This window comes from Setaria italica, chromosome V (assembly GCF_000263155.2).
Source record: "Setaria italica strain Yugu1 chromosome V, Setaria_italica_v2.0, whole genome shotgun sequence".
Lineage (NCBI taxonomy): Eukaryota > Viridiplantae > Streptophyta > Magnoliopsida > Poales > Poaceae > Setaria > Setaria italica.
Window position 1 is genome coordinate 12,111,531 of NC_028454.1, and position 13,934 is coordinate 12,125,464.

General features: G+C 45.7%; 2 protein-coding genes across 4 annotated transcripts; one reads left to right on the forward strand and one right to left on the reverse strand.

Annotated features, from left to right (window-relative positions):
- Positions 1 to 3,891: 3,891 nt before the first annotated feature.
- On the forward strand, positions 3,892 to 8,587 carry LOC101767230 (putative pentatricopeptide repeat-containing protein At5g06400, mitochondrial). 3 transcript variants are annotated; one of them, XR_002677573.1, is made up of 2 exons: positions 3,892 to 7,560; positions 8,129 to 8,587. XR_002677573.1 is itself a non-coding variant. In XM_022826269.1 (2 exons), the coding sequence occupies exons 1-2, from the start codon at positions 4,158 to 4,160 to the stop codon at positions 8,203 to 8,205; spliced, it is 3,132 nt and encodes a 1,043-aa protein (XP_022682004.1). In that variant the 5' UTR covers positions 3,892 to 4,157; the 3' UTR covers positions 8,206 to 8,587. The 3 variants fall into 3 exon arrangements, 1 of the variants encoding a protein (XP_022682004.1); XR_002677572.1 differs by having other exon boundaries at positions 3,892 to 7,695; positions 8,129 to 8,197; XM_022826269.1 differs by having other exon boundaries at positions 3,892 to 7,212.
- Positions 8,588 to 10,536: 1,949 nt separating this feature from the next.
- Positions 10,537 to 13,372, reverse strand: LOC101765831 (translation machinery-associated protein 22). The gene is made up of 7 exons (XM_004968466.3): positions 13,029 to 13,372; positions 12,845 to 12,931; positions 12,621 to 12,685; positions 11,967 to 12,048; positions 11,764 to 11,831; positions 11,596 to 11,679; positions 10,537 to 10,867 (listed from the first exon to the last, which is right to left on the reverse strand). Exons 1-7 carry the CDS (start codon positions 13,192 to 13,194, stop codon positions 10,811 to 10,813), a joined length of 609 nt encoding a protein of 202 aa, XP_004968523.1. The 5' UTR covers positions 13,195 to 13,372; the 3' UTR covers positions 10,537 to 10,810.
- Between the last annotated feature and the right edge of the window lie 562 nt (positions 13,373 to 13,934).

The window sequence follows — 13,934 nt, forward strand, 5'->3', positions numbered from 1 at the left end:
GTGGTTGAGGTTATCGGAGCTTAAGGTTAGAGTTTCAAGATTTCAAGCTTTCGGGGGCTCCAATGGTCGGCGGCTCTAGAAGGAGGAGGAGGTCGGCAGTGGCAGCGAGCCCGACGGCGATGGCGGTTCAGCCACTGGCGGAGGGCAAGTCGGCGCGGGAGCGCCTCCGGCCGGGCAAGGCTGGATATCTGATGGGCGGCGGGCGACAGTGAGGGACGGGACGCGCTGGATTAGGAATGGAGGTGTGGGCGGGCGGTGGCGGTTGGTAGATGGGTGGCCGCCAGTGCGCCAGCCGTCGGCAGCCGGGGCGGCGATGGAGGAGGCAGAGGTGGGAGGTAGAAAGGGTCGGAGGAGGAAGAAGATGGTGTTTGGTGGGCTTCTAATGGACCTAAGCCAAGCAGTTAGCTGGCTAATGGAAGCCACATAGTAGCCCCCACTGAGACTGCCGCGCCAATTCATGCACGAGTACGCATTACTGCATCTATATGCTGCAAAACCTCTCAGGACTCAGGTGGTGTTTGGATAATAAGCGGGAAAGGGAAATGGATATACGATGGATATGGAGAGGTGGGTTATGGATTGGGAAATAAAAAAAGGGCACTGCTAGCGTCCGGGCGTAGCATCGGACCCTGGGACGCTGCTATTAGATTAAAAAAACTTCCACTGAAACATTTTCTTAATGTTGCAAGTAACATCGATTTCTGTTCGGCAAGCCGTCATTTCAACAAGCAGCTCGTCCTCCCTGGTCGGACATACCTGCCTCTCGTCTATCCATAAAAACGAGTTCATAACTCAAAATCTCATATGCCCTAGTCCTCTAACAGCAAAATTAGGCGAATAAACTTTTTGCAACATCTCAAACTAACAAGCGAAACGTCACAATTTAACTACTGCAACATCTCAAAAGCAAATATTCAACATGAAAAATCAATCAACGAAAATCTCGATCTGTCAGTCATACATACGTGAAACATTAAAAACGATTACATGTAACATTTTCTTATAACAGTAGCAACATTACAGATCTACTTGATAGACTATGCAACATCAAAGGTCAATTAGCGAAACATCTCAGGTAAGCTACTGCAACATTGAAAAAACCTGTGCAGATCCAGAGACCTCATCCACGAAGAAACCTCATATCCATCACAAAGAAGCTCCCCGTTAGCGAGGCCGACCCCTCACCGTGGAATGGCCGGCCTCCCACCATGGAATCCGCTGTTGGGGAGCCAGATCTACCGTGAAATCTAGCAGTTGGCCCCACAGTTGAGGAGCTCATCGCCATGGAGTAGCTCGTTATCACAAAGACCACCATCGCCCTGTGAGAACTCTTGCCACCATGGACGAGGTCCTGCAGGACCTCGCGCACGACATGGATGAGTGCCGAGCCATCGATGAATTCATGCGGGGCAGGGTGGCACCTGCACTCGTACGCAGAATGGGGGATGGGATGATTTGGTTAGTTTTTTCTGGAAGAGAAATGGGAGACGAGGCGCACAGCTGCTATGGTGATAAGAACGAGAAAGGGATAGGAGCGGCGGATAGGTGAGATGTTAGAGCAACTCCAAGAGTCCCCCAAAAAATTCTTCCCCAAAACGAGGTATTGGGGGTATGCTAAAATTTTTTCCCCAAAAACATATCAGCTCATAGCAGTACGTTAAAAACTACCAATAATTCAAAACAGGCCACGTCATCATAATTAGACTCATTACTTGAACTGCCCGCCTCCCCCGCAGGGGACAGCTCCCCCTCGCGACATCCCCCTACCCCACACGAGGCCCCTCGCGATCTCCTGCTCATCCTGTTCATACTTCGGCAACTTGATGACCCTGATAATCACACATCCTGTTCGGTAGAGCTGTCTCAGGGGGTGTTTGGGAAACCCCTGTTAAAGTTTAACACCTGTCACATCGGATGTTTGGATGCTAATTAGGAGTACTAAACATAAGCTAATTACAAAACTAATTGCACAGATGGAGTATAATTCGCGAGACGAATCTATTAAGCCTAATTAGTCCATGATTTGACAATGTGGTGCTACAGTAACCATTTGCTAATGATGGATTAATTAGGCTTAATAGATTCGTCTCGCGAATTAGCACAAGGTTCTGCAATTAGTTTTATAATTAGCTCATATTTAGTCCTCCTAATTAGCATCCGAACATCCGATGTGACACTGTTAAAGTTTAGCACCTCATATCCAAACAGCCCCTCAGTTTGCTGTACCACTGCTCTGTACCACTGCACATATACATGAGGGAATGAACGGGCAAATGGCCTGACTGAAAAGCACATGAATCCTCCCATAAACGAATTCTAGTGCCTTCCTCGATTCTCCAATAAAACAGGTACCACAATCAAAGGCCTACGTATTAGAAAATGCAACATTGAAGTTTGAACATGTTTGATCCTGCATTGCCTTTACAAAGCTTCATGTCATGCCAGCAACATCAGGCCAAAGTGAAAACACCAAAGTTATGTTGCACAATTGGAAGGGAAACTTTTACTTGTGGGATTCCGAACAGCACTGTAGAATAATCTTCACCTGTCCACTAAAATCTAGCCTCCCAAGTAAACTTATTCCTGCAAAAGAGTGATGAAATGGTTCAAAGCTGGTCTGCAATGCTTCAAAGAATATTTAATGTCGATACCAATACGATTTTATCTAAAAGTTGACTTTACCAGGTTGTCTGAATCTAGCGCAGTAGAGAGATTGCTGGTCAACCTTTTTATTTCAGAGCATTCAAATTGAAACTGATTTTCTACACGGGGTGGGCCGTCCGTGGGCGGTGCGGTGGTGCTCGGCGCGGGGCGGGTGGTGCCGGCATGGAGGGGCGGGCGGTGCGGCGGCGCAGGGCGGGCGGTGCCGGCGTGGAGGGGTAGCCGGGCTGGGACACGCCAGCGGCGGACGGAGGTGGCCCGGCGGACAAAGAACGAGCGCGGGAACGCGCGTGGTAAAGAGGTCGGGCGGGCGGATTGGGAAGAGCATGCGTCGCGAATATACGCGGGGCGAGGATTTTTTTTGCGTCGTCAATCTTTTAGGGAAGTTTTAGGTGGATAGTTTTTTTTTCTCTCTTTTTTCCTTTAAAAAAGATACTGAAGGTAAATTTAGCAGTCTTTTGGAGTTGCTCTTATATACATTGCTCAGTAAAGTTTCAAGTCTTTGGTTCCTGGGCTGGTTATGTGAACAGCGCGAACCGTCTGAGGCTGGTCGTTCGCATCGAACGACTGAGCAGTAGCAATTCCAATAAAAAAAATCCAATCCATCGGACGACTGAGCAGTAGCAATTCCAATAAAAAAATCCAATCCATTGTTTGGCTACAGTTGGATTGGGTTAGGCTTAATAGACTCATCTCGCGAATTACACTACATCTGTACAATTAATTTTGTAATCAGCATATATTTAATACTCTAATTAGCATCCAAACATTCGATGTGACACGTGTTAAACTTTAACATCTATTAACACCTTGTTACCAAACATGCCCTGGTCCAAGCTCTGCCCACCGCCGTGCTTCTCCCTGCGGACCCCGCATTGGTCCCCAAGCATAGATGAAGCTGCAGCTCCAACCAAGCAGGAACAGCTCCGCCCGCATACTACTGAATCGATGCAGGCAGTCCACGGTCCAATGTCCAATTGAGCTTTGGACCTAGCGAGGCGAGCGGCGGCTCTAGCCCTGCGTGGCGGCGCCGTTCGAAGCTTCGACCCCCACGGAGGCGGGCGATTCGAGCACTGGCTCCGGCGGCCTACGCGTTCGAGGCAAGCAGCTGCCCCGGAGGCCGGTGCGCGACAGCTCCAGCGGCCCGCGCGTGCGAAACGACGGCGGCCTCCTGCTGACTGCACTGCGTTAGCTTCATTTCCCATTGTAAAGGCAAGTCTATTTCCCTGTCCCGATCCACCTAAAAAAAATCTATATGCTGCAAAAAAAACCCGTTGGGGACTTCTCCGTTATTACCTCCGCGACGCGCCGCCGCGTCTTGTGTCCTCTCCGCCGCCGCCGCCGCACTCGCGCTCCTCACCTGCGACACGGAGCCATCTCCCCCGAGCATCACCCACCTGCCCGTCTCCTCCACCTCTCGGCCATGCGAGGCTTGCTTTTCCCCAGTCTAATCCACTGAAGAATCTGTTCCGTGCCAGTGCCAACCCACCCCGAGAATGGCGAGAAGCGCCGCCACCCGGCTGCTCGCCTGCTCCGCTCGTCCCTTCCGCCCCAGCCACCATCACCACCGCGCGCCTCGCCCTCTCTTCCTCCTCCCTAACTCCCGCTCCAAGATCACCACCTCCTCCTCCAACCTTCCCCGCCCGTCGCCTGGCCGAGAGCCCGGCCCCTCACTCTTCCATGAAATCTCTGACATCGTCGCCCCTGCCGTCAGTGGTGCCGCATTACGACCTGAACTGAATGATGAGGCGTGTCGTGACGATCACGGAGCTGCTGGTGTCCGGTGCGCGGAAGGTGCTCGAGGAATTGCCCCAGAGCGTGCGACTGCGGTTTCTAGCTCTGTCTTTTGCAACATTTCCAACACGGGCGTTCTTGGTGGTCTTCCTGACACTGCCGAAAGTGCAGTAAATCCTGACATTGACAATATCAGCGAGGCTGTGCACAGGATCACGGAAGCTCTCAGGTCCCAGGCACCCAGGTCGTCCATGGAGCAGAGGCTGGAGAGCCTTGGAGTTACATATACACCGGAGCTTGTTGGCAAGGTGCTGAAGAGGTGCTTCAAGGTGAGGCAGCTGGGGTTCTGGTTCTTTCACTGGGTGAAGCGATTCCCGGGCTTCCGTCACACAACAGAGACATACAACACGATGCTGTACATCACGGGTGAGGCGAGGAGGTTTGATATCATGGAGGAGCTGGTGGGCGAGATGGATATAGAGATGTGCCCCAAGGACATCAAGACATGGACGATCATATTGTCCAGTTATGGGAAGGCGGGGGATATTGGCAAGATGCTGTCAACCTTTGAGGTGATGAGGAAATCGGGATGCATAAGAATAGACAGTAAAGTCTATAGGACGGTTCTTCATGCTTTGTGCAATGCTGAGAAGCCTGAGCTTGCCCTTGAGTTCTACAAGGATATTCCCAGGAACATGGAGGTCGGAACTGACATTCTTCGACTTCTAATGTGTTGTCTTGCAACAACAGATAATGCTGTTGAAGCTGTCTGTTCTATCAGAGATGATTTGATTAAGGGCATGAAGCATCCAGAGGAATACTGCTACATGGAAGCTCTACGGAGCTTTTGCATCTCAGGAAAGCTAGATGAGGCATGGAAAGTCTTTCAGCATATGAAGAGCAAGTCAATGGCTAGTTCATCTGCATTTGAGAACCTCCTGAGAGGGCTCTGCAAAGCAGGAAAAATGGCTGAAGCTCTGCAGATCGTAGAATACATGAAAGGTACATTAGGTATAAACAGTACAACATTTGCTTTCCTCATCAATGGCTACCTGAGGAAAGGGGAGCATACCAAGGCACTTGATTTGCTGCAGGTAATGAGAGAACATGGATGTGTTCCATTGGTATCATCTTATACTCAGCTCATGCAACACCTATTTTCAATCGATCAGTACGAAGAAGCATGTGGACTGTTTGAAGAGATGCTGAAAAATGGTGTCGAACCAGATATTGTTACATTAACAGCATTGATTGGTGGGCACGTTCGTAGCGGTCATATTTCTGAAGCATGGGATGCCTTCAGGAATATCAATAAGAGTGGTCAGAAACCCACATTGAAAGCCTATACAGTGTTCATCCAAGAGCTCTGCAAGGCCTCCAGACCCCTTGAAGCTGTAGAACTTCTGAAGGAAATGCTGGAATCTGATTTCAGACCTTCAGATGGAACATTCTGCCGGATAATTTCTGCTTTACGTGACAAATTCTATTTGGAAGAGGGACGTAATGTTGAGAGGATGTGGGCATCTTTTAATTTGCAAAGCCCTAGTGATGGTCTACAATTCAAACCATTGGATGGCATGGACACTGTTGATAAGTTTGGGGGGGTACGCAAGTCTAATCCAAAAGAGAAAGAGCTGGGACTGGAGTTCATGGGCTATTCTTCGGATCAAAATGGCAAGCTCTCCAGTTTTTCTGATGACACACATAAAAAAGAACAAGAACAGGACTACAGTGATGGAGATGTCGAAGAAATATGTCAAATTCTGTCATCTTCTGATGATTGGGGCTCAATGCAACAGGCACTGGAGATGAGATCAGTCCATTTCAGTCCTAACCTTGTTGATGCCATTTTGAAGCGTTGCAAAAGGAACAGTTGTGCTGCTTTGCAATTTTTCTCATGGGTTGGGAAACGATCTTACTACATGCCAACAACAAAAACATACACTACAGCTATGAAACTTGCTGGCTCTGCAAAAGATTTCAAGCACATGCGGTATCTTTACAGAGAAATGTTAAGGACTGGATGCTTCCCAACTGTGGATACATGGAATGTCATGGTCTGTCAGTATGGCAATGCTGGTTTGTCTGAAAAGGCCCTGAAGACATTCCATGAAATGAAGCAGCATGGGTTTGTTCCTGACAAAACTACTTACCAACACTTGATAATGTACCTCACCTGCAGTAAAGGGCGGAAAGTTGATGTGGCAGCCATAATCTTCAAAGAAATGTGTCATGCAGGCCATATACCTGATAATGATATAGTTTTCAAGTATCTTTCGGCTCTATGTGAGTGCAGGAAAATAGTTGACGCAAGAAGCTCAGTAGTATCCTTATGTGGACGAGGCTTGTCTGTGCAGGTTGGGTACTCTATATTTCTTAGATCATTGTGCAGGGCTGATAGAATGGAGGAAGCTCTCAGTTTGTTCGATTGTATTGAGAAACATGGTTGCTCCAGGGACCAGTACATGTACGGGAGTCTCATCCATGCATTGCTAAGGAGGGATCAATTTGAAGATGCTGTTGCCAAGCTTACAGAAATGAAGGAAGCAGGGATACCTCAAAGCACCCATATGTATACCTCGTTCATTGTTTATTACTTTCATAAGAGAGATGTTGTCAAGGCTTTGGATGTGCTTAAGGAGATGAAAGAAAATGGATGTGAGCCCACAGTTGTTACACACTCTGCTCTGATCCGAGGCTACATGGCAATGGGTATGGTTTCAGAGGCTTGGGATGTTTTCCAACAAATGAAGCTGAAAGGACCTGCACCAGACTTTGGAACCTACTCCATGTTCATATCATGCCTCTGCAAGGCAGGTAGATCGGAGGGTGGGTTGCAGCTGATTCATGACATGTTGGAATGTGGTTTCATTCCCAGCACAGTAAACTTCATGACTGTTGTCCATGGTCTAAATATGGAGGGCAAGCATGGGCTAGCTGAATCTGTGCTCCGGTCAAAATGGCACTTGCGGAGGCAAAGAACCATCTCATATTAGTCTGCTTCTCTCATGCTCTCAAATATCTGTTGGGAGTTCCAACTTGGAGAGCAAGATTCTGTGTTCACTGTGCTTTAAAAGTTTATTTATTATAGGGCCTGAGGTCTCACAAGCTCCAAGACAGACTGTTTAAACATTGGATTCATTTCACAGCGCTGACAGCTTTCATGTACTTCCAGACAAATCTCCTAAACAACTTCCAACTCTATCTCTTCAAGCCTCTAACAAACTTAACTAATATTTAGATTTCGAGCCACTTGTGGACGCCTGCCTTTTCTTCCTGTGCTGGAACTTCCAGCTAAAGGTGTCCACAGCAGATCTTGAAATGAAATTGGGTTAATCAGCAAATGCTTTCTATGCTGATTAATAGTAAAACTCTTCTCATGTTAATTGGGTACATGAAAATTTCCATGCTGATTACAAATCCACCTTGACATTTGGCTTATGATGTTCTGATAATGGATCTGTCTATCCTGTTTCTACCTGACTAATTAAGACTATTTTGGGAATGGTATGTGTTAATCAAAGATAAAATGTTGCAAATGTTTTTCACTATCTGGAACAAGTCATGCCCTTATATAATTTTTATCCGCAATTATGTAACTTTCATACCTCTTCGAGAAAAACATCTCTACAGTGAACAATGCAGTGTCAAACAAATCATGCACTATCTGATTTATTAACACGTTGAAATTCTGCACGACTAGTTCTCACCAAGAAATATGAATTTTGTGCAGGGCTCTTCCTTCGCTACCTCCAGCAGCAGATGTTGGTGATGAGTTGTTTGGCAACAACAGAAATGCAAGGGCAATGAAGCCTCTCGGGGTCGATGTAAGGAGACCCAAGAGAAAAGTGAATGGCAGCCTAATCGCTATTGCTGTTTTGTCTACTTGTGTTGTGGACGCCTTCATTGGGAAGTACTACAGCAGAAAGAAGAAGGTGCCAACAGCCTCTAGTGGCTGATTATGAGTCATATTTATCCATAGTTATCAGTTTGTTAGGCTAGAGATATAGATGGATGAGTTGGTTAGGATAATTGCTTAGGGATCAAGTTGGTCGTCTCTATAAAAGAGACGCCTGTGTATCATCTGGAGGCAAGCAGAAGTAGAATCAATTGTCCAGAGCCTCCTAGGGAGGGCGAACTAGATCTGCTGCTGCACCATTATCATCAATAAACAGCCAGTTCTCTAGCCTTATCAACTTGCTGTCTGGCTGCATGGTTTCTGATACTCAATTTCAGGGGTCCAGGTGACATGGTTCAAGGATTTCCACATATTGTACTTCCAAAAATTTTCTATGTCATCTGGTACGTGCAGCTAGCCTGCTAATTTTCTAATAATTGCACCTTATTGGGATGTAATTTGCATAGCTGTTTGATTCATAGCAGATTGACACTTTACTATTTTCCAGTGAAGTGGTGCCAATTTGCTGTTGAAATTAACCATGTATTTTTAGTTGATACGAAAGTATTATTCATCAGTGCTTTCCTGAGGAAATTACTGGTTTGAAATGCCAGCCAACAGTGCTTGCAATAACTTTTCAGTTCAAAGGCTTTCTCTGCTGTTTCCACATTCTTGTATGTGCACTTTAGGCAGTACTAGTTATCCTTCTGAAATATCTGAAATGGTTGCAGGCAGAGGTCACACGCTTTTAGCCGGTGCTGGTCGCTATAGTTCATCTTTGTTGGAAAAAAATCCTGTGTGTGTCCAGGTTCACCTAGTGTCTAGGTTCATTGCTATTAGTGATAGCTAGATTTCAGCTTCTAGTTAAAAGAGAATAATATGCAGATCATGTGGGCATTGACTGCATTAATTAGGAGGATATCATGGGCAGGTTGCAGCCCTGTACCAGCTACCAGCTATATATATGTGAGAAAACGATGAAGGCAGAGTGGCCAGCATCACCAAAAACTACTTGTGCTTGTGTGCGAGTCCACCAGAGGAAAACTTGAGTGTGTCTGTGATAGATACCTAGAAAGTGAGGGGGTGATTCCCAACAATCTTCAGGTCCATCAGGTTCACTGGGCTCAACAGCTCAAGCATCGCAACATACACAGGGCAGGTAAAAACATTCAAATTTGTTGAGATTGATTGACAAGGCCACGGATAGCTTTGATGATTCAAAAGTATTTGGGGAAGGTAGCTTCGAATGTGCTACCAGGGCAACTTGAAGATGGAACGACGGTTGCAGTGAAGGTTCTGAAGAGATATGATGGTCAAGGTGAGCAAGAGTTCTTGCCTGAGGTTGAGACGCTGGGTCGTTTACATCATCGTAATTTAGAGCAATTCCAACAGCCGTGCCGTCTCCCTCTCCAAGTAAAAATTTAGCAAGTCTGGTGGAAAATTACGATCTAATAGAATTGCTATATGGATGGCCATCCCATCAGACTTGCTAAATATTCTCCCACACTTTCCAAACTTGCAAGCGAGTTTGGCTTACCAAATGTGCAAAATGGAGAGTATGTTGCAGTGCGAAATGGAGAGGTTGTTGGAGTGATGGAGAGTGTATATTTTTAGAGAGGAAACTAGCTATTGAGATTTGAAGAGTGGGAAATGAATAGTCTGTTAGAACGAGCCACTCAATGTGGAGAGGAATATTTTTGCCAATTTGGATGAAGAGTCAAATGAAATGAAGAGTTAAAAATAGATAGTCTGTTAGTTGCTCTGTATTGAGGAGAATGTGTGGTCTTGTATACGTGCTTCTTCCAAATGGTGGTATAGAATCCGCCTTTACACAGCATGTATATGCCTATCATCAAGGACACGTGGAAGTTACAAGAATTGACTTAAATCAATGTGTTTTATTTGTTTTTCTGTTTGCTCACTGTAGGACTGGATCATGAGACAGCTCCACCTCCACTTGATTGGATTTCCCATATGAAGATAGCCCTTGAGGCAGCGCGAGCATTCACATATCTACATGAAGATTCAAGCCCTGGTGTGATTCACCGTGATTTTAAATCAAGCAACATTCTTCTGGAGCATGATTTCACACCAAAGTGTCAGACTTTTGACTAGCCAAGACTGCAAGTTAGTATGCTGCAGCAGAGATCACGCCCATGTAAGAGGGTGCACATAATGGTAAATATACGCCAGTTAGCTCCTGACTAAGGAGCAAAACAGCTTTTCAATCGTGCAAAATGGGGGATGCAAACAACACTAGATTTTCAGACAACATGATGACACAACAGGATTGTAGGAAATCAGAAATTATATATATTTGATTTGATACATGGAAGCAGATGCTGGTGATAAACAAAATACCACTAGTGAACTTAGCCTAGAAACTGAAACAACAGACGATGACTTCAGACAAGAGATGGACTCATACGCAGCATGCCTTAACGGCCATGCTCTTGTCCTTATCTCTGTATAATATTTGTAAATCCATTGGTCTGTGCCTCCGTAAACCATATGACATCAAGCAGCAGGAACCTTCCTTCCATCTTCAATGAAGAAAATGGCTGACTCAGGTACCTGAAAATAACAAACACAATGATAACTCAGTACTGGCAATTCTTAACCATTACCAGTCCATGGTGACTACTGTAATCATATTATGCGTACAAACTCCTCAGAAGTCGGTATACTATCTTTTTCAGCAGTTTTACATGGCAAATTATCATATCTCATCATACTTGAGACATAGTTCGCTAGATAACACAACACTGCCGTCTGAATCACTTATTACTATAAGACAAGTTATAACAGCACTACTTTGCTTAAACAAAAGGTATACTTCCACTAAGAGGAATCAAGCAAAATCTATAGAAGACATGTAGTGTTTGTGCAACTGTAACATGAACAAAGAAAAAAGAGAGATGTTCCTTCCTGTATTAATCATTCTGATAGAAAATGAAAAATGAAAAGAAAACCCATGGATCAACCTCATTATATCCAACCACCTAATGGTATTTTGGTTCTCTATTCCTATTCCAATCAATGAGCAGCAAGCGCTAATCTCCACTTCATCAGTTTAAAATTGTATTTTTTTTAACTAATTTCTTTCATTCATCAATGCAAATATAATTGTCAAATTGCATACTTAGGTGATGTATTCCGCATACTGCTGTGCCCAAATGAACTATAAGCTGGATGTGTATCAAAAAATTATGAGGTGGATACAGTATCAGAAAACTGACATACATGAAAACAAATAAAAGAAGTAAAAACATAATAAAATGCAAAGATGACGGATAAATTACATCAGGCCATGTATCTGTAATGAACTCCACAATATCATATGATATGTCCCCTTGAACATCAATCTGCTCCTTCTCAGTTGGGCCCTGACAAACAGAACAAAGAAGAAATGCCTCAATAATGCTTAAAATAAAAAAGGTAGAATAACATCACAGGCCACGACAGAGTACCTTAACAACAGAAGCTCCAGTTGCAAACTTCTTCCCAAGCTTCTTTGAAGCATCACTCAGCTTTACACCTACAGGATCAGGAACAAAGAAATAATCAAAAACATCATACTGCAAACAGCTGCCATCAGCATAGCAATCCACTCTACTATGATGGGTCATGTCGTTTCGCTCGCAGACTTTATTTTAAACAGAAAACCACTCACCGAACAATTCAAGTCCTTTCACCACAGTAACACATTTGCGCTTATTGCGGACAATCTTTTCAATCACAACCTCCTGCTTCTCCTGCACGTCAAAAGGGAACATTGTCATCGATTGATTTCTATTCACTGAAAATAAAAAATGCTGCATACAGAGACTTCAATTGGCTTAAACTCAAACCGGGAAGACAGCAGTGCCGAAACCATTCACAGTAAATGAGTGAATTGCAAGACAAACAAACTAGTACAATATCCAAATAGGTTATGAAATTACATATCACTTGCAACTACTAAATTTCATGCTAGAGTTGTAAGTTGAGATGGCTAGTGATCAAATGTAAACAGAAGTGGTTCAATTCTAACAACTGAAACCTGTGGGAACTGGGAACCTCATGAGGGAACCAACCCTTTTCTAAAAGACATTGGCCACAGATACCTCAATTGGCTAAACCAAGCAGGACAGTGGCACAATAGCAGTTCCTCATAAAATGAATACCACGCTAAAGCAACACTAGATTCTGCACTGAACAAGAGGTTATCTGGACGCTCCAAAGAGGTATACATCACTTGAATTTTCTGACCAACGTAGATTCAGCAGGTTAACAATCTAATGTAAATGACCGTGATTCAGTAGTATTGATGTGAACTGGAACCAACCTTTTTCTTGACCTTACCACCAGGCAGGCGTTTCACCTCTTCCGGCTTAGATGCAGAAGCATCTCCTGAAACAGCAGAGCAGCACGCGGAGATTAGAGATCAACTCGTCCCCCTCCGATAGGATCACAGATCGAATGTCGGCATCCATCAGCGCTCCAAATCTCTAATCACTAAGAAAATCTCCAGGAATTAACAACGCAAGACGGGCACGAGACGACACGAACCTGCGGCGCTGCTGGTGGAGCCGTCCGAGATCCCGACGCCCTGGAGGCGCTCGCCGAGCTTGTCGACGTCCTTGTCGCCGCCGCCGCCTGCGCGCCCGACCAGATCAACCACAGATTAGATTAGGCCGCCCCAGAGACAGCGGGGACCGCGAAGGGGAGGAAAGGAACGCCGCGCAGGACGAACCGGATGAGGAAGGGGCGATGAGGTCGTCGGGGTAGACCCCCGGCGCGTGGGCGCGGAGCCAGGGCTTGCAGCGCTCGAAGTCGGGGCCGAACTCGCAGTACTCCGCGGGGAGGCCGCAGACGCCGCAGTAGAGCACGCGCACCGGAGCCGGCTTCTCCGCCGCCATCGCCGCCGCCGCTGGTGGTTCTCCCTAGTCGATCCGGTGCGGAATGCGGTGGCGATTGGATTTGATTTTGTTGCGGGGATTTGGGGGAATGAAGGAAGGCTGGGCTCGTTGCGCCAACTTGTGTGCCGCCCCGCTCGTGCTCGCCTGGTTCTTTCGGTGGATTCGGATGCGATTTTTTTTTTCTTTGGAGAGGAAGAGGAAAGGGAAGAAGGGGATGGTTTGTTATTGGGCCGTACTGGGCCTAGAGAGATGAATTCATGGATGATGAGCCGTCTGGGCCTATAGGGATGAATATTCCTGGATGGGCGGGTCTTGTTTTCTCTTTCTTCTTTGGTATGACTGAAACAAGTAGAATTTCGTTTTGTGTTTTTTTCTGAATTTTTGTGCACTCCGGCGTGTTTGGATATGCACCGCTAAACTTTACACCTATCATATCGGATGTTTGATGCTAATTAGGAGTATTAAATATAGTCTAATTACAAAACTAATTGTACAGATGGATTCTAATTCGCGAGATGAATCTATTAAGCCTAATTAGTTCATGATTTGACAATGTGTTGCTACAGTAACCATTTGCTAATGATGGATTAATTAGTCTTGATAGATTCGTATCTCCATCTATGCAATTAGTTTTGTAATTAATCCTTCTAAAAAAAGTCAGGCAGTGTACTAGCTAGCCACGTACCAGGGAAGGTTCGGGCGGACCGCGCGCGCCGGCGGCGGCAACGTAACGCCGCGGG

Bases quoted from the DNA above. Each gene is read 5' to 3' on its own strand.
- LOC101767230 (XM_022826269.1), top strand. From the start codon at position 4,158: ATGGCGAGAAGCGCCGCCACCCGGCTGCTCGCCTGCTCCGCTCGTCCC. The intron at 7,213-8,128 runs GTAGATCGGAGG...AATTTTGTGCAG, and splicing joins ATCATGCCTCTGCAAGGCAG to GGCTCTTCCTTCGCTACCTC.
- LOC101765831 (XM_004968466.3), bottom strand. From the start codon at position 13,194: ATGGCGGCGGAGAAGCCGGCTCCGGTGCGCGTGCTCTACTGCGGCGTC. The intron at 12,932-13,028 runs GTTCGTCCTGCG...TCGGGCGCGCAG, and splicing joins CATCGCCCCTTCCTCATCCG to GCGGCGGCGGCGACAAGGAC. The intron at 11,832-11,966 runs GTGAGTGGTTTT...CTGATCCTGTAG, and splicing joins GAAAGGACTTGAATTGTTCG to GTGTAAAGCTGAGTGATGCT.